General features: G+C 44.1%; 1 protein-coding gene across 1 annotated transcript; it reads right to left on the reverse strand.

Moving 5' to 3' along the window:
• Window positions 1–5,882: 5,882 nt before the first annotated feature.
• Window positions 5,883–24,733, reverse strand: LOC138807495 (uncharacterized). Its single transcript, XM_069993285.1, has 5 exons — window positions 24,531–24,733; window positions 16,488–16,690; window positions 10,922–11,052; window positions 7,868–8,041; window positions 5,883–6,127 (listed from the first exon to the last, which is right to left on the reverse strand). Exons 1-5 carry the CDS (start codon window positions 24,548–24,550, stop codon window positions 5,897–5,899), a joined length of 759 nt encoding a protein of 252 aa, XP_069849386.1. The 5' UTR covers window positions 24,551–24,733; the 3' UTR covers window positions 5,883–5,896.
• Between the last annotated feature and the right edge of the window lie 2,170 nt (window positions 24,734–26,903).

Raw genomic sequence — 26,903 nt, forward strand, 5'->3', positions numbered from 1 at the left:
TTACAATCATTCACATACTTTGTACCTAGCAGTGTAACAGTAATATGAGTTTTTGTTTTCTTTTTTGAGAAAGAGAAGGAGGTCATTTTCTGGTTGTATCTTACAATCCCCAACAGTGGAATTTAACAGCCTAGGTGTGGGAGTTTGCCTAACCTAAGGTAAAAAAAATAAACACAGTTTCCTGTTTGCCTCTTATTTTCCTTCCTTCAAATTCTATTCTTATTTTCCTTCAAGTGGTGAGGAGCGAGCGGCTGCCACTTCCTGCCAGGATGAGCATTTTATGTAAGCAAAGAAGGTGTCATTTGAGGACCCAAAACATCAATGCTTGTAATCTTCCAAAAATGCTCACCTCTTACTCAGTATTATCTTTTCTTAAAATATATTGGGTGTCTTAATTTGGGTTGAATCATAATGTCACTTGGAGTGTTAAATGAAGCATTGTTATCTTGATGCTTTATGATCTTCTCATAAATCTGATAAGCTTTAAGACATTTTTAACTCAGGGGAATATGCATTTTCCCATTACCCATCCATCCATCCATCCGTCTGTTCCTCCATCTGTCTGTCCATCTGTCCATCCACCTACCTACCCATAATCCATCTATCCATTTACCCACACCCATTGATCCACCAACCCATTCACCAAAAAAGGGGTGGAAATTCTGTAATGCTGAGGAAAGAGCAAGTTCATGATCTCCAGGAATGATAATCTTGGGGTTTCTTGTGTGTGTGTGTGTGTGTGTGTGTGTGTGTGTGTGTGTGTGTTGGTTGGTTGTGAGGCCTAAACTCTGGGCCTGGGCACTGTCCCTCAGCTCTTCAGCTGAAGGCTAGGACTCTACCTTGAGCCACAGCACCACTTCTAGCCTTTTCTGCTCATGTGATGCTGAGGAATCGAACCCAGGGCTTCATGCATGAAAGGCAAGCACTCTACCACTGAGACACCTTTCCACCCCCAATCTTGGGGTTTCTAGGGTAACAAATAAGGAGCTTGGGAGCTGGAGCATAGTGAGGAAAGTGGCTAAGGGACAAAGAAATAGGAGGGGGAAGAGAAGATAGGAAGGGGTTGTGTGGGTTGTCATGGAGATGAGGAAGGGCATGATGACTTTTATTAATGATTTATTCTCAGTGTTATGGGAGCCCACTGGTGGGCTCTAACCCATGGGTGATGGTGCAGTTTACCATTCACGAGCCTCACTCTGGCTTCTGTGTGGGGAAAGGACTTGAACAGGGCAAGAAAAGAAGCTAGGAGTGTGAGAGTTGGCATTGTTGGGGAAAAAGGGATACATCCAGGATAGAGACTAGACAGGCCATGAAGAGAAGAAAAGTGAGTAGCCAAGAATCTAGACTGGATGTATAGCTTGATACCTCTGGCTACAACAGGAATCACTGAGGGGTGGTCAGACTTGGGGAAGTAGGGAAAAATCACCAGTTCTGTTTTATATATTTAAGTTTAGTCCATTCATGAATCTTCTGAGACCATCCATCCATTCACCCATTTATCCATTCATCCACATATTCATCCATTCATGTAGCCATCCATCCAACCAACTTCTTGGTGCCTTTTCCCAACTGTCATTTTTTTTTTTACAATGTAACATGGATGATTACAGTCTTGTATAATCATTCCAGGAGTACATATTTGCTTTTCCAGTGAGATTATAGTTTTTGAGTGGAGGGAGAACATATACAACTAAGTCAGGATGCAGACCCAAAGCCCAGCTATATTTATGTAAATAATGAGACCTGGAAAATGATTTGCTGAACCTGGTTAGAAAAGTCTTCCAGACACAGCCCTCCTCCCTGTTTCCTGCCAGACTGCTGCAGTGTGGCCATTTTCAGACTGTGATTTACAAGATGGGCAGAAATGCCACAATTACACACATCACACAGTGCTGCCGAAGGAAAGTGCTTCCCAATTGCAGGGACGTCTGCCGATGTTCATTTTTGCTGGTGGCAGCTTTCAACCATCCCATTTGCCCTTAGACCCAGGCATATTCACCCAAGCCACTTTGTGATCTCTCTCTGTCTTGAATTTTCTCCCATCCCTGGTGATAGCTGCTGTGTTAGTACAAAAGTGCACCCCATCTCCCATCTTCCAAAACCCGGATGTGGTACTTTTCTTCACTCATTCACTTTTATGCCAGACACTCAATGAGTAACCATTGGGAGTTGGCACTGAACTCGGTAAGGGGAAACACAATGGTGGTGAATAATATATGATTAGCACTCTCTGGGGGAATCAGAGCCCTGGAAGCAGACAACAGACAGCCATAATCCATTGTAATAAATATTCTAAGAGTGGAGTAAAATATAGAGGAGCTCATTTTGTCTGTAAGTTGGGGAGAAGAAGTTTCCCAAACAAAATTAAGGCTACTAGAGTTTGCCCAGGAGAGAAACAAAAGAGTGAGCGCCATGGCAGAGGGAAGATTGTGTGCAAAGGTGCAGAGTGTGAAATCCCAGGGTATCCGGTGATAGAGGAGAAGCATGGAAGTCATGGGGTAGGTTTCCAAGGAGATGGGTGTGGAGAATCAGAAGAGGGCAGAACTGATGAAGAAGGGTCCCATGTGATCTGAAAAGGAGTTGGCTCTGGTTGGAGAGCCACTGAAGGAGTGGGACACATCATCACATCAGTATTCCAGGAAATGGCGGCTAGGGTCTCCATAGAGTATAGAAGAGATGGGGGAGGGCTAAAAGTAAGGTGGTAAAATGGACTTGGAGATGAGGTGCATGAATAACTTGAGAGATGTGTAAACGATAGGAGCAATAGGTGGAACACAGCAAGCCAGAAGCACTGAAGTTATTAAGATGGTAAGTTCCAATGACCTGGTATATGGAAGATTTTGTAAGTAAGATGGACAAGAGGGAAGGAAGTCAAAACTTTGGAGAGAATGTGGTAGGTTCTTTGGGTTTAGCATATTTCGGACTTAGACACACACAGGCAAATTTAGTACTCATGAGGAGCGAAAATACCAATCGTATGTTATGTGCATTTCTCTGTTATCTATTAGATATGTATGTATGTATATATCTGTCTGTCTGTCCATCTTTCTGCCTGTAGGGCTCGAAGCCAAGGCCTGGGTGCTGTCCCTGAGCTTTTTCATTCAAGGCTGGCACTCTACCATTTTGAGCCATGGCTCCCCTTCCAGCTTTTTCGGATGATTTACCCATGGTGGTTAATTGGAGAAAAGAGTCTCGTGGACTTTCCTATCCAAGCTGGCTTTGAACTGCGATCCTCAGATCTCAGCCTCTGAATTGCGAGGATTATAGGCACGAGCCACCAGTGCCTGGCTCAGTCCTTTATTTTGCTTATGATTTAATAACTACAGGGTCAAATGAGGCTCTTTATCTTCCTGAGTTTCAGCATTAGACAGGTTTGGGTTCAAATCTAATCACTCTCATTTATTATCAGCCTGCCTTCATACAAATTAACCCACAACAACCAGCCAGTTTTTTTCTTTTGCTGCTAAAAATAAAATCCATCTTCAGCGTCCTTGTGATCATGCCCTGGGGGTCATAGTAGTCTGTATATAGTAATTAGAAAGTTCTGGAAAGACCTTTCTAAGCAGTTTTAATAGGCACTGTAGAGATTTAGCTATTCCCAAGTTTTTTTTAAAATCAATTGACAAAACCATAGCAGTCAGTCACGTGGGCAAGGTGGAGCTTTTACCTTGTGTTTCTACACCTTCCTTCCTCACCTTGATTATTCCTGGAGCAAGGTTTCAGCTTCCAGAGACACTGGGGCCCACGAGTCAGTGCATGGGTTCACTTTCCTAGTGGCCCAGAAAAAAAATTCAGGCAAAAAATCCCCCAATCTACTATTCACACAGAACCCCTCAGTGAAGACCATAGTTGTTCAATTACACCATTATTCACGAAGTGCAGATTATAGGGTTACTTAGCCCAAAGCATTATGACTCGACTGGATAAAACTAACTAAAAACAAAACCAAAACCCAACAACCAACAAAATTCAAAATATGCCAAAAGCGGATATTTTCTGAACATAGAGCAGCATTTAGTTTTAGTCAGCGAGAAATGAGATTAAAACAAAACAGAGCACAAATGTGAGCATGGAATTGTTTTCCTCTTGGATTGTTTGCTTCTTAAGTGTGTGGAGATTGGCGAACCAGGCTTGGTGAGAAGGGTCAATCAAGCCTTGTGTGGAAATACCTGTTATAAATTTTAACATGATGAAAAGTATAGGCGAGTTGAAATCACTGTCCAGACAAGTTCATGGCTGGATGTGTGAGTTGAAATCTGGAACTGAGTTTTTCATAGAGATTGGTGGTAGCAACTGTGACAAAACAATCCTGTTCCAGTACTTTCCACCATCATCCACCTGGTTTCCCAAGACAGAAATTATTTGGGAAACTTTCTGATCCCACCTGTGTTATCACTCCAACATCAAGTTTGACCAATCTACCTTCAGATCATCTATGACTGGTCCCCTTCTGTCTCTTGGTCCAACCCATCTTATTTCTTGCTTGGAACTTGGTATTAGCATCTTAACTAGACTGGGTCTCTGACCTCTGATATGCCAGCACTTTTCATGATGAGAAGGGCCATTCCTTTAATTTTTTTCTTGGGAGCCAATATTGGGAGGTGTGGACTCGCAGCCTAAGTGCTATCTGTTAACTTTGTTGCTCAAGGCTATCACTCTATCACTTGGGCCATGGCTCCACTTCTGGGTTTGGGGTAGTTCCTGGGAGATGAGAGTCTCATGGATGGCTTTCCCATGCTTGAAACTTTCGTAGGTTTCCATGGCCCTTGGGGGTATGAAGGTGTAAAACCTCCACCTGTTTCCGAGGTCTCTTCACTCACTTGGTGTCCAGTAATATGCCCTTCTAAGCCCTCATCTCCCTGGGGGGAAGATCCCTCCCGTCTCTGTTCTGTCCATGGACAGGAGACCTCTGTCTTGCTCTCTGTGATACCTGCAAGCTGCCTAGAACATTGCTGGCACTCACTCACATCTTTGCCAACTACATGAATGTGCCCAAGACACATATACCCATCACTAACCATACATTATATCCAAGAAAGAGGCATTCAGGTCTCACCACCCCACGTGGTAGCAGAGATTGCTGCTTCCTGTAGTCATGACCATGGGGAAGGCAGCTGTGACTCAAATCATAGAGGACTGACCTTGAGCACAAAAGCTCAGGGACAGCGCCCATGCTGTCAGCATTCAAGCCCCGGGAACTGACACCAAAACAAAACAAAACCAAAAAACCCCCAAACCACCCCCAAAATGTCCTGGTAATAATCTGACCTGGAAACGACTGACAGCCCCGTTTGGCAGATAGTAATTGCTTCCCAATTATCCATTTTCCAACTACAACTTCCTCCTACCAGTACATGTTCAGTACTCTCTCTTGGCTTATTCTGTAGTTAGAACAGGTCAAGGAGAAATTTTTCCAGCCAAGGAGAAATTCTCCAATGATAAGCTTCAGCTTGCTAGCAGTCTGCTGGGGAGGGTAGAGAGTTAAAATCTGGAAAGAGAAAGAGAGAGAGAGAGAGAGAGAGAGAGAGAGAGAGAGAGAGAGAGAGAGAGAGAGAGAGAGAGAGAGAGAGAGAGAGAGAGAGAGAGAGAGAGAGAGAGAGAGAGGAGAGAGAGAATCTGGAGAGAGAGAGAGAGAGAGAGAGAGAGAGAGAGAGAGAGAGAGAGAGAGAGAGAGAGAGAGAGAGAGTGGGGGGTGGTTTAATGGACTGAATGAGCACCCTGTTCTATTCTGTTTGTGGCTGTGCTTTTCCCCAGTAGTTCACAGAGGCAAAGGTGTTAGAATTCCTTCACTTATCTGAATGGCAAGTGTCTCCGCATGCTCGCTTGAGTCTCTGTGCTCTCACTGTTCGAATGCAGAGTCTTGCAGCAAGAGGTCCGAAAGGCAGATTTGCCAGTTTTATTTCATGTGGTTATATTTTGAGACATTAACTATCGGGGGGAATAAAGGTGTTTTCATATGGCTCACTGGTTTCTCTTTGCCGTGGTAGTCATCAGCCTTTCCTAAGCCCAGCTCTGTGGAAGTCAAGAATAACTCGTGGAGATTCATGTCGGCGAAGCATGAAGCATCCGGCTTTGGCATGTGAGAACTCATGAGCAGGTCTTGGGGGAGCACCAGCTTTCGCATCTCCTAAGAGGCAGAGAATAAAATGGCAATGAAACAGAGAGTGGGGGAAGCCGCCACCTCTCTCCACCTTATCGTAGCCAGCTGTTCGTGGCAGTGAACCTCAAGTTCAGATCTCGCCTCTGCCATGGTCCATCATCATGGCCAAGTGACTGTATGTATTTCAGAGTTTGTTGCCTCAACTTTGAAATCAGTATGAACACTCATATGGCGGAGGTCAAAGAGAAGGACAGGTTTGCAACGTAGGTAGCGCTCTACCTAGCAAGGAGTGAGAGCCAGGCACATGAGCGCCATCCCTCCAAGTAGAAGGGATAGATCCTGCTCGCCCCTGAGGGTGGATGTGGCAGAAAGCACTCATCTGGATTATTCTCACCTTCCGGGCCATTGACTATGGTTCTTCTCCTGAGCAATTCCTGTGTGTGTTCATGACACAATTTTTACCCTGGCTTGGTTTCCCTAGACAGATTATAAGCTCCTCCTGCATAGGGGTTTTTGTTCTTAAGTTCTGCCAGGGGAGAGTTGAGATTTCGGTTCCTTGGCTTTGCCAAGGACCTACCTCTGGACTGCAGATGTGTTCAAGGAATGCTGGTCAGTGAATGGAGAGGGAATCTGAGCCAACTTCCAGAAAGGTTGAAGAGCAGGGGTCCTTACATTAAGCCACAGATGGGAATCATCAACGGATAGAGTGATCAACCATTGAATTGGCTCTGGTTCCAAGGATCTGGGACTTTTTTCTTTAAACAGGCATTGTTGGGTTACCTGGGATTTTAGATGTGAGAGGGTGTTGGACATCTGGGATGAATGAGAAAGTGGAAACACCAGAATGAGTTGGTGACAAATATTGATGGAGCTTTACAACCTGCCGATTGATGTCTGTGGGCCTTATTTAATTGTTCTGAGGTGAGATTGGGACATTAGCAAGGTTCATGAATTACCCAAGTGAATCTCGTGTGTAGGAAGGGATCTGTGGATGACTGAAAGCTCCTGACCTGCATTTTGGAGCACACTGTTAAGCCATACATAGTCCAAGGGAACTTGGAACCAAGGTCCATGGTGAACCCCTTCATGCTTGGTAAGTCTTGATTGGTTTCCAGTGTGCTTCCCAAGAAGTGCCATATTCTGTGTGTGCCACCCCACAGACAAGATTGGGATGTACGGATCGAATCCTAATGTGCAGGAGTGGTGGATAGACAATTGTGTAAAAGGGCAATTTCAAGTTCCACCCCAAACCCTCCAAATTGGAATCATTACAGGCTTTGGAATCCACGTTTTAATCCAGCTTCCCAAGGGATGGACAAGTACACTCAAATTTTAGGATCAGAGGAATATGTACATCCAAAGCTTTCTCTCCCAGGTCTACTTCCTTTCTTGAAATTACCTTGCCTCTGAATATTGCAAATATTGCCTTCAGATTCCCCCCTAGAACCTCACTTGCTCATGATGATGGTGATGATGATGACACAGAAACTAAGGCTAGTGTCAGATGGGAAAATTATTCTCAATTCTGTACTCTCCCCTATCCTGTGAGCTTGCACTGAACAAAACTGAAAGGAACATGTACAGATGATGTGTCAGAAGCCTAGATGCTTGTGATGATAAGCTACTGAGTTTTGGAATCTTTTGTTAGGCAGCATATTTTTTTTTTTGAGCTGATTAATCCATTTCTCCAAAGGAGAAAGAAGGGTGGTTTGGTAGTGCTCACCCCGGAAGATTTTATTTGCAACCTCTTACAAATGAAGTGCTCACCATGGTGGCCAGAGCCTGGAAAGGAGAGAAGATTTGTCCACACGGGTAGCACTTGTGGACATCGATATCGCCAAAGCGGCTCCGGCGTTCCTTCCGGTTGGCCAGTCTCCTCTCCACCTTCAGGTCCATCAGGTGCTGGAAAGGGCTCTTTAGGGGCTGATGGCTCAGGTGTGACTGCAGAGGGACCAGAGTGCATGGTTACGCGGGAACACGGAGCCCAGGGGTTCACGCTAAGAGCGCCAGCTCTCGGGGAGGGAAGAGGTGCCTCCTGTGGATTTGTTGGAATTCCATCAACCTTCCCCAGTTTTCTGTATAGCCTCCGGAGCCAGACAAAGGCCATCGCCTCCCTCCTTGCTTCAAGGAGTCTCCCTCCACCAAGCCTCACTGCCCAGAGTGGATGGAGGCTCCTGGTAGGCCCCCTGCCTGCCCGTGCTTTGACTCTTGGTCTCCATCATTCCCTCCTTCCTGCCCACCTTGCCCTCATCTAGGTTCTCTCTTCTGCTCTCATTCCTTCCCAAATCCTGCCTGGATAGCAATTCTTCTTTACAATGGGTTCCTCCTTTTGCTCTGCCCATGTGTAGCCAGTAGGGGAGAAATGCTTGGCTTCCAAAATGTGTGTGTGTGTGTGTGTGTGTGTGTGTGTGTGTGTGTGTGTGTGTGTGTGTGTGTGTGTGTGTGTGTGTGTGTGTGTGTGTGTGTGTGTGTGTGTATGTGCGCATATGTGCCAATACTGGGGTTTGATCTCAGGGCCTTGAGATTTTTTGTTTTTGTTTGTTTTGTTTTTGCTTAAGGCAAAAGTTAAAGGACAGTGCCCAGGCTCTGAGTTCAAGCCCCAGTCTTGGAACACACACACATACACACACACACACACACACACACACACACACACACACACACACAGAAAGATGATTTAATTGTTACTTATATCACAAACTGATTTTAGGGATACAAGTGTGATAGATAGATGTGTGGTCCATGTAGGTGGATAAATATAAATGGTTTGCAAAGATCTTAGGGTCCAACTAGGATATGACCAAATAGAGAGAGACAAGCAGTACATCAACTAGGTCCGCAGACCCTTTGAGTAAATGGTGTAGAAGGGAAACGGCATTCTGACGGGTGAATGGGGATGAAGTAGGGGAAGGGGAAAGGTGAAGGCAGGCCAGGGACAGGCAGGGTAGAGGAGCAGGATGCAGGCAGTAGAAGAGAGACATGTGATGGTGATGATGATGATGATGATGATGATGGTGATGATGGTGATGACGATGATAATGAGGACGATTCTACCACTTGAGCCATACCTCCACTTCTTGCTTTGTTGTTTTTTTCCCCTCAGGTTAAGTGGAGAGGTAAGAGTCTCTTAGATTTGTCTGCTCAGGCTGGCTTTGAACCTTGATCTTAGCTTCCTGAGTCACTAGGATAATAGGCATGAGCCGCCAGTGCCCAGCTTGCTTTCCAGTGTGGCTTTGAACCTTGATCTTAGCTTCCTGAGTCACTAGGATAATAGGCATGAGCCGCCAGTGCCCAGCTTGCTTTCCAGTGTGGACCGAGGGGGATGAACTCTGGAACACTTGGTTACTCCTTGTGTCTGGATGAGGTTCAGTAAATGCTGTGTCCGTATGTCTTTCCTGCTCCGCAGGAACAAAAGCTGGCAACTGAAGGGATTAGCAGATGGGTTTTGGCTGGTGGCCAAGTGTTGGGGGTGGGGTTCCTGGAGGGTGGGGCGTGCTGAGGACAGGGTGGCTGGGTGGTGGCTGTCCTCAGGGGAGAGACTCATGGCAATTAGGGACTCAGGACATTTCCTGCATCCCACACAGAAGGAAAACAAAAATGTGTGATGTTTCGTTTTTGTTTTTCCAGCACTGACCATAAAGACCCCAGAATAAGAAGCAGCCTGGGAGGCGGTCAGGATGCACAGTTGATAACAATCAGAGGCTGGGGAGCATCCCAGGGATCAACACTCCACCCCCTGACTTATTTTTGGGGAAAAAAATAGACCCTGTAAAGTAAAAAACAGGACTTCCCTCAGTGTTATCACCTTTTGCACTAAGTTCAAATCTCCACTCATAGCCTCAGAGTTACCACTCTGGTCTAAGGAAAGGAGGTTTCTAGAAATCACCTTTGAAGAGCTGCAGGCTGGGGCCAAAGGGCTTCACACGGAGCCAGACCAGCCCCAAGAACTGCCGAGAAGAGCGACCAAATGCAGAGCTGTATCTGTAGTGAAACTCGAAAGAGGCCTGCAGGCCTGGCCTCCCCCAGCTCTTTTGTCCCCTGTCTGATTTGCCACATGGACATCAGTGAGTCATTACCTTCATCATTCCCATTGTCATCATCATCATCATCATCATCATCATCATCATCATCACGTTTAGCACATGATCTGAAGTTTGCACGCCTCTTTTCTGCTGCCTGAACCCCTGCCTTCACCTTTCCCCTTCCCCTACCTCATCCCCATTCACACTTCAGAATGCCGTTTCCCTTCTACACCAGTTACTCAAAGGATCTGTATCCCTAGTTGACATACTGCTTGTCTCTCTCTATTTGGTCACACCCCAAGTGGACCCTAAGATCCTTGCAAACCATTTATATTTACCCACACTATCTATCTATCTATCTATCTATCTATCTATCTATCTATCTATCTATCTATCTATCTATCTATCTATCTATCTATCTATTTCATTTATATCCGTAATAGAAGTTTGTATATGAGTGAACAATTAAATCTCTCTCTCTCTCTCTCTCTCTCTCTCTCTCTCTCTCTCTCTCTCTCTGTGTGTTCCAAGACTGGGGCTTCAACTCAGAGCCTGAGCACTGTCCCTTAACTTTTTCACTCAAGGCTGGCTCTCTACCACAGCTCTCCGTCTGGCTTTTTGGTGGTTAATTGGAGATAAAGAGTCTCTTAGACTTTCCTGCTTGAGCTAGCTTCAAACCACATTCCTCAGAGTAGCTAGGATTATAGGCGTGAGCCACCTGCACCTGGCTGATATGCTTGCTTTTCATTCTGCAAACGATGGAGGGGAAGGAGCGGGGAGAGATCCTAGAAAGACTTACATCCTGTATTCGGAAGTTCTTTGTTATTGGGATAGACAATTCCCAGTTTCGGCCCAAGCCTTTGGCGGTGCTCAGATTGGAGGATAGTGCAGGCAGGGAGACAGGGTCCAGGGGGATTGGCAACTTCCAATCTGTTCCAAGGAAGCAGAGAGAGAGAGAGAGAGAGAGAGAGAGAGAGAGAGAGAGAGAGAGAGAGAGAGAGAGAGAGAGAGAGAGAGAGAGAGAGAGAGAGAGAGAGAGAGAGAGAGAGAGAAAGGTTATACACTGGGATCTCATCCATGGCGCTTGCTCCTCCTCCAGCTTGAATAGAGTTCATTTCTTGCAGTCTAACCTTACAGCATGACCAGAGAAGCCTCAACTCAGATCCCAAAATGAGAGCTCTGGTTAGGAGATACATTCTCATAGCTTTTCTGGATTCTGTGAGAACATGCTACTCAAGGTAATGCAACTCCCTGAGCCCAGATGCACTGTTGGTGATTTGTTCTGCTAATGTCACCTAAGGTGGATTCTTGTCGTGAGCATTCAACTCAATAGAGAAGATCATTAGGAGCTCCCACATGATTGTTTCATTAGGTAAATTAAAGAACCAATTAGGCCATCTTCTCATTTGCCTGAGCGTGAGCAGGGTTCTTCTTTAGCCTTAGTACAGAGGTCGGCAAACATTCTTTTACAAGGCCAGATAGTAAATATTTTAGGCTGTGTGGACCCCATGGTCTTTTTTTCAACCAAACAACAAACTGTCACAGCTTACAAGCATCTTGGACATTATGTAAATGAGTAAGCATAGCTGTGTTTCAATAAAACTTTATTTATGGACACCACGATTTGACTTTCCAAGAAGTTTTGTGTCACTAAATACAATTATTACTCTTTTTTTGGCAATTGATTTATGTTTCAAACATCCCAAACTAGAAAGCTGTTCTTAGTTCATAAAGTCATACAAGAGGAGTTCATATGACCTGGAGGCCTTCATTTACCAACTTTCACCTAGTGGATGCCTCCTGTTGCATTAAAAATCCTAAAGCACTGATTTCTATCCTGGTGCTCCTTCATCCAGCATCATCAGTGCAGCAAGAGGACTGTTGTCAGTTTTGTCTATCTTGCTAATGTTGGGGATATTTATGTATTCTCTCACCTCTGAGTACCAGAGGGGTCTGAGTGGCAAGTTGCCATCTCTGGATTCCTCTCCTAGACCAGTCTTGACCTTGGGTATTGCTCAGACCTTTTCCCTAGATGGAAGTTGCTGATGTTACAGAGAGCCATGTATGGTGTTTGTTGATGTTGTTCTGAGTACCTCCAGCGGCCTGGGGTAAAGCCCTTCTCTTCTAGAAGTATTAACAACAGAGCCTACAATAAGCCTAGCACAGCAATTTTCCCAGGATGCTGGAGTAGATAGAAACAAAACAACTCGGAAGGATTCTTTCTGAGTCTGCCCAAACACTTCCTTGGGAGGCCATGGCAGGATTCCAGTCCTGTGAACTTACACATTGGGGGTTGGAGGTGGGGAGAGGGGAATGAGGTGGCAATGATTGGCCACAGCGTCTTGTATATAGCAGATTCTCAAGAAATGTTCACAACACAAATGCACAGGCTGCGTAGGGAGTTCTGTCTGAGCAGGAATTCTGCTCTCCTTCTGCTGAACTGCTGCCTGGGCTGTAGCTTTGGAGAAGGGGAATGTGTGTGTGTGTGTGTGTGTGTGTGTGTGTGTGTGTGTGTGTGTGTGTGTGTGTGTGTGTGTGTGTGTGTGTGTGTGTGTGTGTGTGTGTGTGTGTGTGTGTGTGTGTGTGTGTGTAGAGGGTCAGGGGAATACTTACCCTTTGGATGCTTGGCACACCAGCTCTAGCCTGAATTGTACCCAAGCATTCATACCCGCCCCTGTCTCAAATAGCTCCCACTGACCCAGAGTTATGTTCTAGGAGGAGTCCAGCCTCCTTGGGCTTGGGCAAAGCTTTCGGGGCCAGTATATGTCTGTGCTCTGCTGTGTTTGTAGTTAATTGGACTAGAAGGAATTGGCCCCTCCTATCTCAGGATGTCATCTTGGGTGGTGGAGAGAAAGGTGGGACTGGGATTAAAGGAGGTAGAGGGAGAGAAAAGAGAGAGGAAGCCCAGGTTACTCTTTATCCTATGAGATAACCAGAGAGTTCTGGTAATTTTATGTTCCCATCCTTAGTAATGATTTTTGGGGGGTAGAGGGGTAGGGTTGTAGAGGGAAGAGTGAGAGGAAATTGAAGAACAGCTGTTCTCTGGAAGCGATTCAATACATGTATCTAGAATGATGTATATATTCCCAGAAGATTGAGACAAATATTGGAAAGATTTGCTTATAGCCTCAAAGTTAGTTCCATGGGATCAGATACCCTGTAAGCCTACAATCCATCATCTTCTCTGTGCCTTTCATCCTACTTACTTTCCTTTCCTTTTCAATTACTTACCCCTTCCAGAAACAAACAAACAAACAATCAATCATGCTTTACTATACTGACCAGCCTTAGAGAGCAAATTTGGCCTGATGCGCCATTACCCATTACCCAATATTAGTCTGAAAGATGTGTTTTCCTGCCTCTGGACAAATTGGAGCAAGTTCTCTCTTTGATTTCCAATCCTCCAAATTCCCTTCGACACTCTCAAGCAGAGGCAGATTGTAGGCAAGGGCTGTTTTCCGATCCAACCATGTGGTTCTCTGAGTGAGGAGGGCGATGGATTCTTCAGCCAGTCAGAACTACTCTTCTTAGATTCCAAAAACTTGTGTTGGCAACCACACATTTCCAAGCAAACCCATTTGTTTTCAAATGTCTTGTCTTGTCTGTCTCTGTCTCTTTCCTTCTGTGTGTCTCTCCATTTCTCATCAGTAGACATTTCCTCATCTGTTGGGTTAGGGGCCTCGTTAAGCAGTGAAAAGTCAGCCCTCTGCAGCTGGTCTCTCTTCTTCAAAGCTAACAGGGCTACCCAGCTCTATCCAGCCTCTGTCCTTCTATAGTACACGAGTCTTGCAAGATGCTATGAGAGCAAATTAGTGGCTGTGGACATCTGCCTGGGCACTGGCAGATGCATCAGTTGGAAACTTGCTTTGTAATTTCCTAAGCTTTCAGGGTCAGAAGTGGGTAGACACCCCCAGATGGAAGAAAAGTCTAACTAATCGCTTTCACGTGGGAGGAAAATAAAAAGCAGACTAGCTCATATATGTGTGCCATGTAGATTCTGTACTTGGGCTCTGGGGTAAACATTTCCGAAGCACAGCTTTTCCAGGGAGTGAGCTCCGACCTTCTGGGATGGTTGGGGCTGTGTGTGGGTGGGAGTTGTGTTCAGAGTCATTGCTCTGCAGGGCTGAGGGAGAGTTGGAGAAGGGATTGGGATCCTTAATGGGCCATCAGTCTCCCTGTCTTTGATCATCTGTATTGATTTTATTCTCTGGTGCCTTTTTGGCACCTGGACTCAATGCCTGACTCATAGTGGGAGTATGTGTTTGCTGATTGAAGGAATGGACATAATTTTGTATCCTAAGCTCACTCTGAATCCCTGGTCACCTTAATTGACCACTACATGGCCGATGCCTGAAAGAGGTGAAAAAATAAAGGGACCTTCGATTATTAAACAGAACTGGAGAGAAATAAAGACAGGGTAGGCTGGAGAATTGTGGTGAGTCAATATGGCTGTCTGGGAAGGCCAGGGAGGGAGAAGAGACCCTCAGAAAGTGTCTGGTGGGAGATCAGCTGCAGTTTCTCTCATGGCCTTTCAAGTTGACATTACTGTCTGAACTCTGTGAAGGTTATGTACTTGCTCCGTTTCAAGTTCAGGCTTTTATCTGCAGATAAAAGATCTCTTCTTCCCTTCCACTTTTGCCCTGTCTCTTCTCTCCTCTTTCCTTACCCTACAATTCTCCTTGATTACTAGTTTCAGTCTTGGAAAGTAAGACTGGGCTTTGCAAATGAGTCATTTTTTTTAAAAAGCTCTTCCTTATCAGGGCCACATGTTCACAGCTTGCCTGGGCCAGAATGTGACTAAAGTCAAGACTTTGGGGAATCAAAATGATGACTTTTCAAAAATGTGTGCAACATCAGCAGAACTTGAAATGCTTTCTGATTCTGGGAGGGTCCTGGAGGTAATTTGGGAAATGTATGTGTCCCCCTCTTACAAGTGCAGTTTGTCGCTCTTTAGCACCTGGAATAACTAATAGCTCCCTGGTATTGATCAGTGTTACCCAGTCAGAAAATGAGTGTAAAGAAAACTTTCCACCTTACATATAAACCCAAGCAACCAGATGTGGTGGTACACACCTGTAATCCAGCTGTTTGGGAGGTCTAACTGGGGGGATCATGTGTTGGAGGCCAGCCTCGGCTACATGGTAAGACACCCATTTTGTTCTGGTTCTGGGGATTGAACTCAGGGCCTTGTGATCTCCCTTAGCCTTTTTTTCCCTCTAAGGCTGGCGCTCTGCCATTTGTACTACATATCTACTTCCATCTTTTTGCTGGCTTTTCTGCCGGGGCTGACTTGGAACTGCAATCCTCAAAGCTCAGCCTCCTGAGTAACTAGGATTACAGTCATGAGCTACTACCAGTTCCTGGCTAAAGTCTGTCTTTTGTTTGTTTGTTTTAGCTAGAAGAAGAAGATATGGAAATGCAAAGATGGATTGTCTCTTTGCTTCCTCCAGCTCTTCCTGCACAGACAGTTCAGGCTCCTTTGTATATTTAACTTAGGGTGGTAAATGAGACCCTTTGAGCCACAGGCAAAGATAAGTAATTCTTTAGATGATAGATAGGTTAGACAGAGGGGAGGGGACAAGGAGAGGGAGAAAGAAGAATGAATTTTAAGGCGAGAGAGATGGAGAGGCTATGATCTGCCTCTAGGCAGCCCAGTTGCTATTCTGTGCATCAACTTGATGTCTACCATTGGCTAGGCAATTCATTCCTCACACCAAGAGACTCCCTATTGGCTGGGCAACTTGTTCCTTCCACCAAGAGACTCCTGATTGGCTGGGCAATTACTCCTCACACGGAAGACTCTTCATTGGCTGGTTGTCGTTCTCTTTCTTACTGTATCATCCCTGGGTTCATTTGTTTGTCTCACTTCATAACAACAAAGCCCAATACTGAAAAGCTCAAGTCTCAAGAAGCAAAGATAATAAATGGGACAAAGAGTTGTGGGTCTTTGGCCAGAATCAATCTGTATTCTGGAGACAGTGCTCCTATACTTCCATGAAGTAATCTGATTGTATGTCTGAGAAAATAAGGCTGACTCTGTGAGTCAGGACACAGAAGGTAGCTCCAAAGCTATTGACATGCATGGCTTTTGATTTTATTGGAGGCAATCTTCTTTGGCCCAACATTGGATTAAAAAAAAAGTCAGAATTTTTGAGCCAGAAGTTCAGTCTTGGTAGTAGAAGCTCTGCAGACTTGCTGTTGCAACATTATTATTGTTGTTGTTGTCGTCATTATTAATTATTTTAAGTAACTGTTAGTGATGTCAGTTCTGCCCTTGCCCTAGGAACTCTAGCTGTACCGTCCTATTTCATAAATGCAAAGGATGCCCACAAGTACACCAGGATGGAGTGCTGGGCTGCTCTTACCCTTTCCTTCGTTTTGAGGTTCTTTCTTCCTGAGATCAGGACCTTCCTCCACAGTCTCATCATCTTCCATTTTCTTGATTTTGTTCTCAGTGCTCTGAGCACCTTCTGCCTTTTGTAGCATCTGACCCCCAGGCAGGTGCTCATCCTCAACATGATCTTCTTGCTTCTCCTCCTCCTCCTCCTCCTTTCGCTCATGGAAAGTGCTAAGTGTAAAAGAGTAAATAAAACCAATTAGGGTTTGAGTGACTCAACAACCTCCAAATGAATAGCCTGGTGTGTGATCATGAGAGGGAGAGGCTGAACTGGGGTCTCTGACTTCATGAGAAATGATTTTATCTGGAAAGAAAGGAAGTTGAGGGTGTCAGGTGATTCCTGCAGAAGACAGGGTTTCACCAGACTCAGGTAGCTCACACCTGTAATCTTAGGAGGCTGACATCTGAGGATCATAGCTCAAAGGCAACCCAAGCAAACAAATCAGAGAGACTCTTATCATCATTTAACCAACAGAAAGCCAGAAGTAGAGGTATGGTTCAACTGGTAGAGCTCCAGCCTTGAGTGCAAAATCCAGGTGAGAGTGTGAGGCCCTGAGTTCAAGCCCCAGTACTGGCCCACACACACATCAAAGTGCTGAGACAAAGTGGACATACCCTCCAGAGCACAGCAGGTCTTCTACACTAATGTCTCCAGTGGTGACACCAACTGTTGACCCTGGATTTGGATAGAATATCCCCCCAAAGGCTCATGTCTTAGAGGCCTGGTGCCCAGGCTAGAGGTACAACTGGAAGGTGATGGAAGTGTTAGTGTGTGTGGTTTAGTTGGAGAAAATAGTTCTTTGAGGAATGTGATCTTGAAGGATATATTCTGTTTCTGGCCCTTCTTCCTTTCCCTCCTCTTCTGCTTCTCTTCCTTTTTCTTCCTTTCCCTGTACCTCCTTGCTCCTTTTTTACCCCCTCTGTCTCTCCTTCTCTGTCCAGAAAACAGAAACAGAGGGAGGGGATGTGAAGGGAAGGGAGGCACCTCTCTGCTTCCTAGCCACCATGAGGTGAGCAGCTCTGTTCTACCATATATTGGCGCCATGATGATGTTTTGCCTGGTCACCTGTCCACAAACAATGGAATCAGCTGACCAGGGCTGAAGCATCTGAAACCAGGAACAAAATCAAATCTTTCTTCCTTTAAGTTGATTGTCTTAAGTATTTTGTCACCACGACTGGCGACATCACTACATTTCATGTTTATGAGCTAGGGAAAATACTACATATTAGATGGTCTTTTCTGTTCTTTCTCCTTCACATTCTATCATTTTTTGGATCACTGTTACTTTTAGGAAAGTCAAACGTTGCTCTTCAGGGACTCCCCAAAATAACCGAGTCATCTGATTTGGCAAAAGCCAGCAGGGCCTTTGTGTTCATGTCCACTCATTTACCCATTGTCTCTTTTCTCCTTCTCCAGTGTGTTTCATCAACAAAACACTCCAGTGTCCTGGGAATGCCAAAGACTTTGGTTTCTGTCACTAGGTCTAGACTTGTCCTTCTCTCTGGAATACAACACCTCCCCTGTCTGCTCCTCTGTCTTGTCCTCCTTGGAATGCCCACGGTCACGTCCTCTAAGGAACTGTCCATGATACTTCTTTCTCATGTCCTAGATACAGACCTGTCTTCCCTCTGGTCCCCCTTGCTATGCCAAAATGTATGCATTTTAGAGATCATCAGCTGGAATTTATTGCTTTGGTTCTCATGTTAAGTGACATGTTTCATAAGGCCATGGGTTTTGTCTGCTTCGTTCATGAATGAATCTCCTGCTGCATAGCAATCCATCTGAAGGAAGATATGTGAATCTCTATTTAGGCGAAGGCAGCTAGGAATAAAAATTGGATATTCCAAATCTGAATACGATCAGCAGAATGTCTGTGCTGTGCTTCTTTTTAATCAACCCCCAATCTACAGGGATGACCAGAAAGTGAGAGAGGAGCTTCTCTACCTGAACAGGTTGTGTCTAGAATTGGTTAAGGGGGTCCTGGGATGGGTTAAGGGTTCAGAATACAGCACATGACTTGGTTTTGCGTTTTTGCGCACAAGCACTAAATGGTAACATCTCTGGTGGGTTGAATATTTTCCCCCAGAGAAATGAAATATGAAGGTGGAGATCAGAAGAGAATAAAGATTTACAAATAATGGAGTCTCAACTAGTCCTTTAGGTTTAATACCTGTCATTGAATTGTCCTCACAGATATAAGACAGAAGCGTGAACTTTTCTACATGCCACCCAGACTTTTTTTTTTAAAGGGGCTGGGAAGGTGGCTCAGTGGTAGAGCGCTTGCCTCGCATGCATGAGGCCCTGGGTTCGATTCCTCAGCACCACATAAACAGAAAAAAGCTGGAAGTGGCACTGTGGCTCAAGTGGTAGAGTGCTAGCCTTGAGCTGAAGAGCTGAGGGACAGCGCCCAGGCCCAGAGTTCAGGCCCCACGAGCGGCAAAAAAAAAAAAAAGGTCCATGGTTTTTATGAGTTTGAACTTGTTTTCTATTGCCTCTGTTTACTTCCGACAATATTCTTGTTCTTCTCAAAAGACTCAGCTTAAGGAATTTATGGTGTTGTTCCATTGTGAGTAGCTGGGCCTTTTTTTTTTTTTTTTAAAAAACAAAAACAAAAACAAAATTCTCAAACTTAGAAAAACATCTGCTTTCTGTCTGCTCTGTAGGTTCCCCTGGCTTTCTTAGCAAGTTGTGACATTTGAACTGACAACCCGAAGGCATATTTTAGCATATTAAGTAAATCCACATTCAATAACTATGTTATTCCCCATTTCTCCAGTGCCCTATTCAAGGATCCAAAAGTGCTTTGCTCACCTTGGGATGCTTGTTTATAAAGCTGTAGCTAAGCATGACCATCCACCAAATCTGGCAGGTATGCAAATGTGTGTGAGCCCACAGGACTCAATTAAGCCAAGCCCTGTCAAGATGAATGGAGCCTTCTGGAGGCTGCTGGGGAGCTTGAATGCCCTTCCCAAGAATAGAATCTAGCACTTGAAAATTATACTTATAAAATGTGAAAGGGGAAAGAATAGTTTTTAAGAGACCCTGAGTCAAGTCACCAGTGGAGAGCTAACCAGATTTCCATCTGTTTCAAATTAATTGTGTTTATTTTCTTTGTGTCTTGCTCCCCAGTTCAATGCAATCAGTTAGAAATACCTTCTGCAAACTTAACTGAAAGCATTTTTGGGGTAAGTTTGTATGGCTGATTGCTTTGACACACAAGGCTGTTACATGTCTCTGGTCTATGCTTTATTAGAAATGCAGTAGAGTACCTGAGGGCTTGGTTCATTCAACATCGTTTGTTCTTTGTTACCGCTTATGCTTGGGATTTATGCAAGCTTTTGGAGATTATGGTAGAAAAAAATAATAAATAAATATGGAAGTAACATAATGGTAGTTTATGGAAAGTTCCAGAGAGGAAGAAGTAAAGAGAACAGATAGAGAAGAAGTAGCTCTCAGGACAATGGTGATACTGGGTGGTCAGGAAAGGTTCTTTATCACAGACCTGGAGTATCGGAATAGTGGTCCAAATAGACACTGGGGATCGACTATTGCAGGCAGAGGGAACCGCGATGGAAAACAGTGATAGTGCTTAGATTATTCAAAGGAGAGGAAAAAAATCCAGTGTGGTGATAGTGACAGAAAGGGAATAATGGCCAAAGTTGAGGCTGGAGAGAAGCTTGAGCCAGGCCATGAAGGTCTTAGGGGAAATGGTTCTGATTTTAGATTCTCTCCTATAAGCCAATGGGAACACCGTATTTGGATTTGTGTGTTATGACAATTAGGTTGGCTAACCTATGAAGAACAGATTAGAGAGGGGAAGGTAGGGAAGGAAGTTGTCTTAGTCCAGGTGAGAAGCAATGGTGCTTTGCTCTGGGAGAGCATCGCTGGGGAAGGAAGAGGGGAAGATGAGATGGAGAGAAGTTTGTTAGGAAGCACTGACAAGACTTGACGATGCTTAGGATCGAAAGGATTGGAGAAAGGAACACCCCAGGGGGAAGTTGCTAGCATTTTGACGTGAGCAATGGTGTGGGTGGAGGTGGTGGTGCTGTCTGGGATGGGCAGATCCTGGGGATGGAGCAGCTGTTTTGTGGGAAAGTGGGTGAGGCAGGAGTGTGGACGTTCAGCTTGAGCACATTAATTGGGAGAGACTTGTTCCTAAGCATTCTGTAGAAGAATGTAGAAGTCTTCTTCTGGCAATCTATCACTTGTAATTTATCGTCTTACCTCTCAAAGCAGTGATAGAAGCATTTTGGAAGGACGTGCAATCAAGCTCGAGACACCTGGAGTTGGGGGAATTAAAGATGTTTCAAAGATGGGCAGTGAATCGACTGGAATCAGCTTAGATGTTCTGTTTTGCAACTTCTCATCCGGTCGGACTTTGTGACTGTATTAGAAGTAAATCTATGTGAAAGGATCCGTCACATCCATCCCAGGGGACCACGAGGAGGCAGGCACAGGAGAAAGATAATTACAAGGTTTATTAGAAGAGCCATATTTCCCCCAGAGAGAGAGCACATGGTACCCTCCACTATCTAGGTAGCAGCAGGGTCTTGGGGGTAGGAAGTAAGGTAGATGAGAGCTCAGTGAGTCAACACAGAGAGAGGGAGGGGCCAGATGCAAGGCGGGAACTCCAGGGCTGGGTGGCGCTGAGGACTAAAGGTGGGCATAATGCTTACACTAGGAGATGATGTATGGGTATGGGGCTGGGGCTGAAGAGAGTGCTCAGAGGGATGACGGAAACACTTAAAAAGGAGGAAGGGAATTAGCATAGAAAGAGAATGAGGAGGTACTTGTGCTTACAAGATGATACTATTTACTTTTTAAAAATTATTACCCTTTGAAATCTAGAAAATGCAACCTATTATTACTATTATTATTATTTTAAAGCTGTGTATTATTATTATTATTTTAATGTATGAAGAAACACAAGAACCGAGGCCCCGTGTAGCGCTTCTTGGGCAGAGTCTCTGACTGCCTATTGATTTTCATCAGACTGTTAGTTTTTCCATCAGTCTGCTCATTTCCAGGGACACACTGTCCAGCTCTGTGTGCTGCTTATCTCTCCTTCTGTTTGGTGTTCTAACAGTGTCTGTGGTGCTTTTCAGGAAGCATAATATTTAGATGGTTGGTTAGCAGTCAGCAAAGCAAAATGCAGAATTTTTGCACTTGCCCGAGAAGAACAGATTGTCCCTTCGAGTTTCCGGTTGGTTGTGTGTCTCAAATCTCACCCTTGGGCAGGGCAGAGTCCTGTATAATTGGTAGGAAATGCTTCAAGTTTCGGAATCAGAGAGGCATGCGTTGAATGCTTAGCTCTGCTGTCTTCTATTTTGTGACTTTAGGCTTATGATTTCATGTCTATGAACCTAGTGTTTTCATTGATCAAATATGGATAATTATGCATATGCAGATTGTGAGGCTGGGAAGGACAAATGATGTCACACCTGTAAAATTATTAATTCATACTGGTAACCACAAATAGTCAACATTATTATTATTATTATTATTATTATTATTATTATTATTATTATTACTGAGCTTGTCTGTTTCACAGGAAATGACTGTTCTGAGTTTACCACCCAGGATGGGACATTGACAACCCTGAGTAGGCATGTGTCAGCATGGGGTGGGTTTATCTGATAAAGTCTAAGAAAGGTTTCAGACTAAAGGCTTCCAATATGGTTACTTTAACTCATTCGTATTTCAAATGGAATGAACAATTTAAGCCGAAGAAGGAGAGGTATCTGGGCATGGTGGTGCATGCCTGTGATCCTGGCTCTCAGGTGGTAGAGGCAGGAGGACCATGGGGTTGGATTATCGTGGGCCACAGGATGGTTTGAGATCTGGTCTCAAAACAACAGCAGCATGCAAGCACCTGTGGCTCACATCTGTGATCCTAGCTACTCAAGAGTCTGAGATCTAAGGATCATGTTTTGAAGCTAGCCTGTGTAGGAAAATCCATGAGAATCGTATCCCCAATTAGCCATCAAAATGCCAGAAGTAGAGCTGTGGTTCAAGTGGTAAAGTGCCAACCTTGAACGAAAAATCACACTCTCATATACAAAACCCTCAGTACACAGTAGCAGAAGCAACAACAATTAATTAAAAAAACCCACAACTAATTAGAATGAAGACCTTTCTTCCTATACAATATAGATTGCAACTATCTCTTAAAAAAAAAAAGACAAAACTTAGATCTCTCCACAGGGGAGCCTTACATTATTCTGGATGTCAACCTCAGACTTTGAAGGACATTTCTTTTCCAATGTCCCCTTCCCCTCCCAGCTCCTTATTTGTCCTAGAGAATCCAGTCTTCCATCTTAACCTGACCAAACTCTTGTTAAGTCTTTACATCTCAGCGGATCTGGTCTGCAAAGTACAGATGGTAATAAAGCTCACCTCCAAAAGGTCCTCTCAAAGATGAATTAACATCAGAATTAACAACATAAGATTTCCCACAGTGCTTGGCAAATAGAAAGAATGGGGTTGAGGGGGGCTGCTTTACCACTGGGAGGCTTTGCAAATATTCATATTCATAATCACGTTGGCAGCTCTTTGAGGACAGTCTGAAGACTCAGACCTCTCCTTTAGGGGGTAGAATGGGTGCCTTGGACTATGTCCATGGTCAATGCAGAAACAAAGGTTAAGAGACAGTTGTAAAGTTCTAATTTCAAGATGGGAGATTTAGAAACCCCAGCAAATTCATAGTCCCTGAAACCAGTGGAGGGGGAAGAAAAGAGCTTGTAAGTATCTAAAAGTTTTATTTACTAGGTAAAGAGATTAGGATAATGTCATAGTGTAGAGCCAGTACAAGGAATTATGGGAAATTCCTGTCAGGTAGGAAGAGGAACTAGAATCTCTCTGGGAGCAGGGAGGGCAGAGCTGGTACAACTAGGATGGTGGAGTTGTTCCGCTGAGGAGAGATGACCTCCTCCCCCAATGTGCTGGATTTAAGTAACACTGGGGAGGTGAATGAAGGAGGTGTTAGAAATCCTCATGTAATTTCAGCTGCCCGAGGGAGGGTCTGTACACATCATGGCTGTACCTCCCATGACAGGGACGTGTGAAGACAGCCAGTATGGAGGGTTCCTGGAGCTCCTGTCTGCTCCTGGTGAGTGGTCACCTCGGTGTTAAAATCAGAATTGTCCTGGCACAGACTTGTGATCAGGGCAAAGAAGCCAGGAGCCTGGTGATGTGTGGGACCTTGAACTTAATAAGCAGCAAATGGCAGCAACGGTGGTCTGCAAAGGACAGTAAGACCAATAACTACGTAAACACCAGCTCAGGACGCCTTCAGCTGCAGCTGAGGATCCCTAGGGCCCCAAGGACCTTTGTCACAGGAGTATATCTGATTTCTTCTGCATCCAGACACCATCTAGAGGAGGAGGAGTAGGCGTAGTACTCCCATGAAAGGAGGAGAAAACAAAAAACCTGACAGCCTTTGAATTTAGTAGGTGTTTACCCCATGGGGCTGAGTTAATCTTAGAGTGACATGTTTCTAATAGAGTAAGTTTTGATTTTTGTCTGCCATCAATAGGAATGGGAGAGAGAGAGAGAGAGAGAGAAAGAGAGAGAGAGAGAGAGAGAGAGAGAGAGAGAGAGAGAGAGAGAGAGAGAGAGAGAGAGAGCAGAGAGAGAAAAGCAGGAGAGAGGAAAGGAAGAGGAGAGAAGAGAGACATAAAGAGAGAAAACAAAGGGAGGATAAAAAAGAACAATGATCAGCACCTTCATGTTAAGCACTGACTCATAGTAAGGGTAGCAAATGAATTATTTATAAACATCATTACTTTTACTGATTAAGTCATGTTCAATACAACAGCTGAATTATAGGGAATACAGAAAAAAATGTCTACACAACCCCTCACTCTAAAGGAAAAGACTCCATTTTCAAAAGTGTTATCTTTGCCCATGTTGTTCAAATATTGGTGGCTTGATTGATTGAGCACAGACTTTTCATATCCGGAGGCCCAGGTCCCTGGTGATATCAAGAAGTGAAAGATGAGCCGATTACCTGTCGCTGACAGATGACATTAAGCTTTGGCTGGTTTGAGTGCTCTTCCAACTGCTGAAAGGGGACGTTGTTAGGTGCAGTGCTCAGCAGCGTGGAAGGCGTTTTACTGCTTCCTACTTCTTAGCTGTGGCGTTTATACGGAAACCCTAGGATTGGTGTGGCTTCATTCTTTCTCTGGTACCTTCACTGCCAGTCCTCTAGCCCTGAACTGTTTTTGGAATGTTGACATTGTGATGTTGCTGGGTGAGTGCTATTGATGGAATCCCCAGGCTTTCTTTCAGTGGATTACTAAAGAATAATAGGTCCCAGCTTTGCTTACTTACTTCTGCATGTCTTTCTCCTTTGTGTCCTCATGCAGGTGACATCTTAAGGAAATGTTTCTTTCTTTCTTTCTTTTTTTTTTGTGGGTGACTGGAGAATAAATGGTGTGGCCCTGTATCTTCTGCTGTTGTTTGGGTTGCTCTGATTTGGAGGCATTTCACGTTTTAAACGATTGGTCCATCCTGTATTTCCTTTCAATTAAAAAGTTGAAAAAAACATATAGTTAGATCTGCCCCCATCTATGAGCAGGGGAGATGCTGGCAGCAACAATAGTGAAGAGATGATCTAGAATATTTTCATGCTGCATTCAAAACCCAGGACATTAGCTTTTATCAGTATCACCATATACCATCATACTGAACTAATTAGATAGGGGGGCAGGGGGAGAATCAGAGCAGGGATAAATCAGCCTGGCATCATTTCTACCTTCCATCAGTATTTTCTTTTTGACTCATAATTTTTTTGGGGGGGGTCTGGTCGTGGGGCCTGAACCTCTGGGCCTGGGTGCTATCCCTTAGCTCTTCAGCTCAAGGCTAGCGCTCTACCACTTGAGCCACAGCGCCACTTCCAGCTTTTTTCTTTTTGCTTATGTGGTGCTGAGGAATCGAACCCAGGGCCTCATGCATGCAAGGCAAATACCCTACCACTGAGCCACCTTCCCAGCCCCTGACTCATAATTTAAAACCATTTTAAATTTGTAAACACACAATGAGACACATATTCTTTCTTTTTCTTTCTTTCTTTCTTTTGTTTTCTCTCTCTCATTATATTGTGCTCATTATATTGGCAGAGAATATGCCATTTGTTTTTGTCATTTTTTGGATATTTATTAAAATATCTTTGTGGTACTTTGTATGCTCAGTTTTTGAAAAATATTCCCCAGGAGTTTGAAAACAATGCAGCTTATCTAAGAATTGACATAAAGTCCTAAGCGTATGAATTTGATCAAGTGTCGTGTCATGTTATTTCACATTTCATTATCATTATTAAGTTTGGGCAACTTCATTAATAGGATGTTTAAAGAATCACACAATGATTCATTTTTATTTCTTTTGGCATTTACTTATTATATAAATTGCTACTTTGTAGGCAAAAATATGGCCCAGTATTGTAAGTTGTTCAAATTAACTTTATTTTTTTGCCAGTCCTGGGGCTTGAACTCAGGGCCTGGGCACTGTCCCTGAACTCCTTTTACTTAAGGCTAGCACTCTTCCACTTGAGCCACAGTTCCACTTCTGGATTTTTCTGTTTATATGGTACTGAGGAACTGAACCCAGGGCTTCATGTATGCTAGGCAAGCTCTCTAACATTAAGCCACATTCCCAGCTATCAAATTAACATTTTGAGGTTGTGTTATAGAGGTTTATTGGCTCAATTTTGTTATGTTTTTCTGATACACAATAACTTTTCTTATGACTTCTGTATTTTGACTGAATGTCAAAAATATAATATAAATGGAAGGAAGTAGAGGTGTAGTTCATGTGTGAGAACTCTAGGCTAGAACAAAAAGCTAAGGGACAGTGTCTAAGTCCTGAGTTCAAGCCCTAGTCCTAGCACACAAAAGAAAGAAAGAAAGAGAGAAAGAAGAAAGGAAGGAAGGAAAGAAAGAAAGAAAGAAGGAAAGAAGGAAGAAACAAAGAACAAAAGAAAGAAAAAGGAAAAAGAAAAAAAACTTTTGCCTTAGTACCTTTAAGATATTTCTCTACTTTGTTCTATATCAGTTGTGCTGTTCATTTGTATACAGACTGTCCTTGAGAAGGAGTGGGATTTAATAATAAAATATATGAACTTCAAAATCAGACTTTTTGGATTTGAACCCCAGTTTATCACTTCCTGTCTATGAGACTTTAGGCAAGTTATTTAACCATCTCATCTTGTGATGGCATTTGATAAATTGAGTTCTATGGAAGTGCCAGTGTTCCATTACTTTAATCACACTAAAATGGCAAGTTCATGGAATTCACTCTGCTTTTTACGTCCCAAGAATTTTGTTTTTTCTTCTTTTTTTCTGTGCTGCTTCTCTCCTACTCTCCCCTGCCCCACCCCCCAGTT

This window comes from Dipodomys merriami, unplaced genomic scaffold, assembly GCF_024711535.1.
Source record: "Dipodomys merriami isolate MVZ:Mamm:240054 unplaced genomic scaffold, mDipMer1.0.p SCAF_42, whole genome shotgun sequence".
Lineage (NCBI taxonomy): Eukaryota > Metazoa > Chordata > Mammalia > Rodentia > Heteromyidae > Dipodomys > Dipodomys merriami.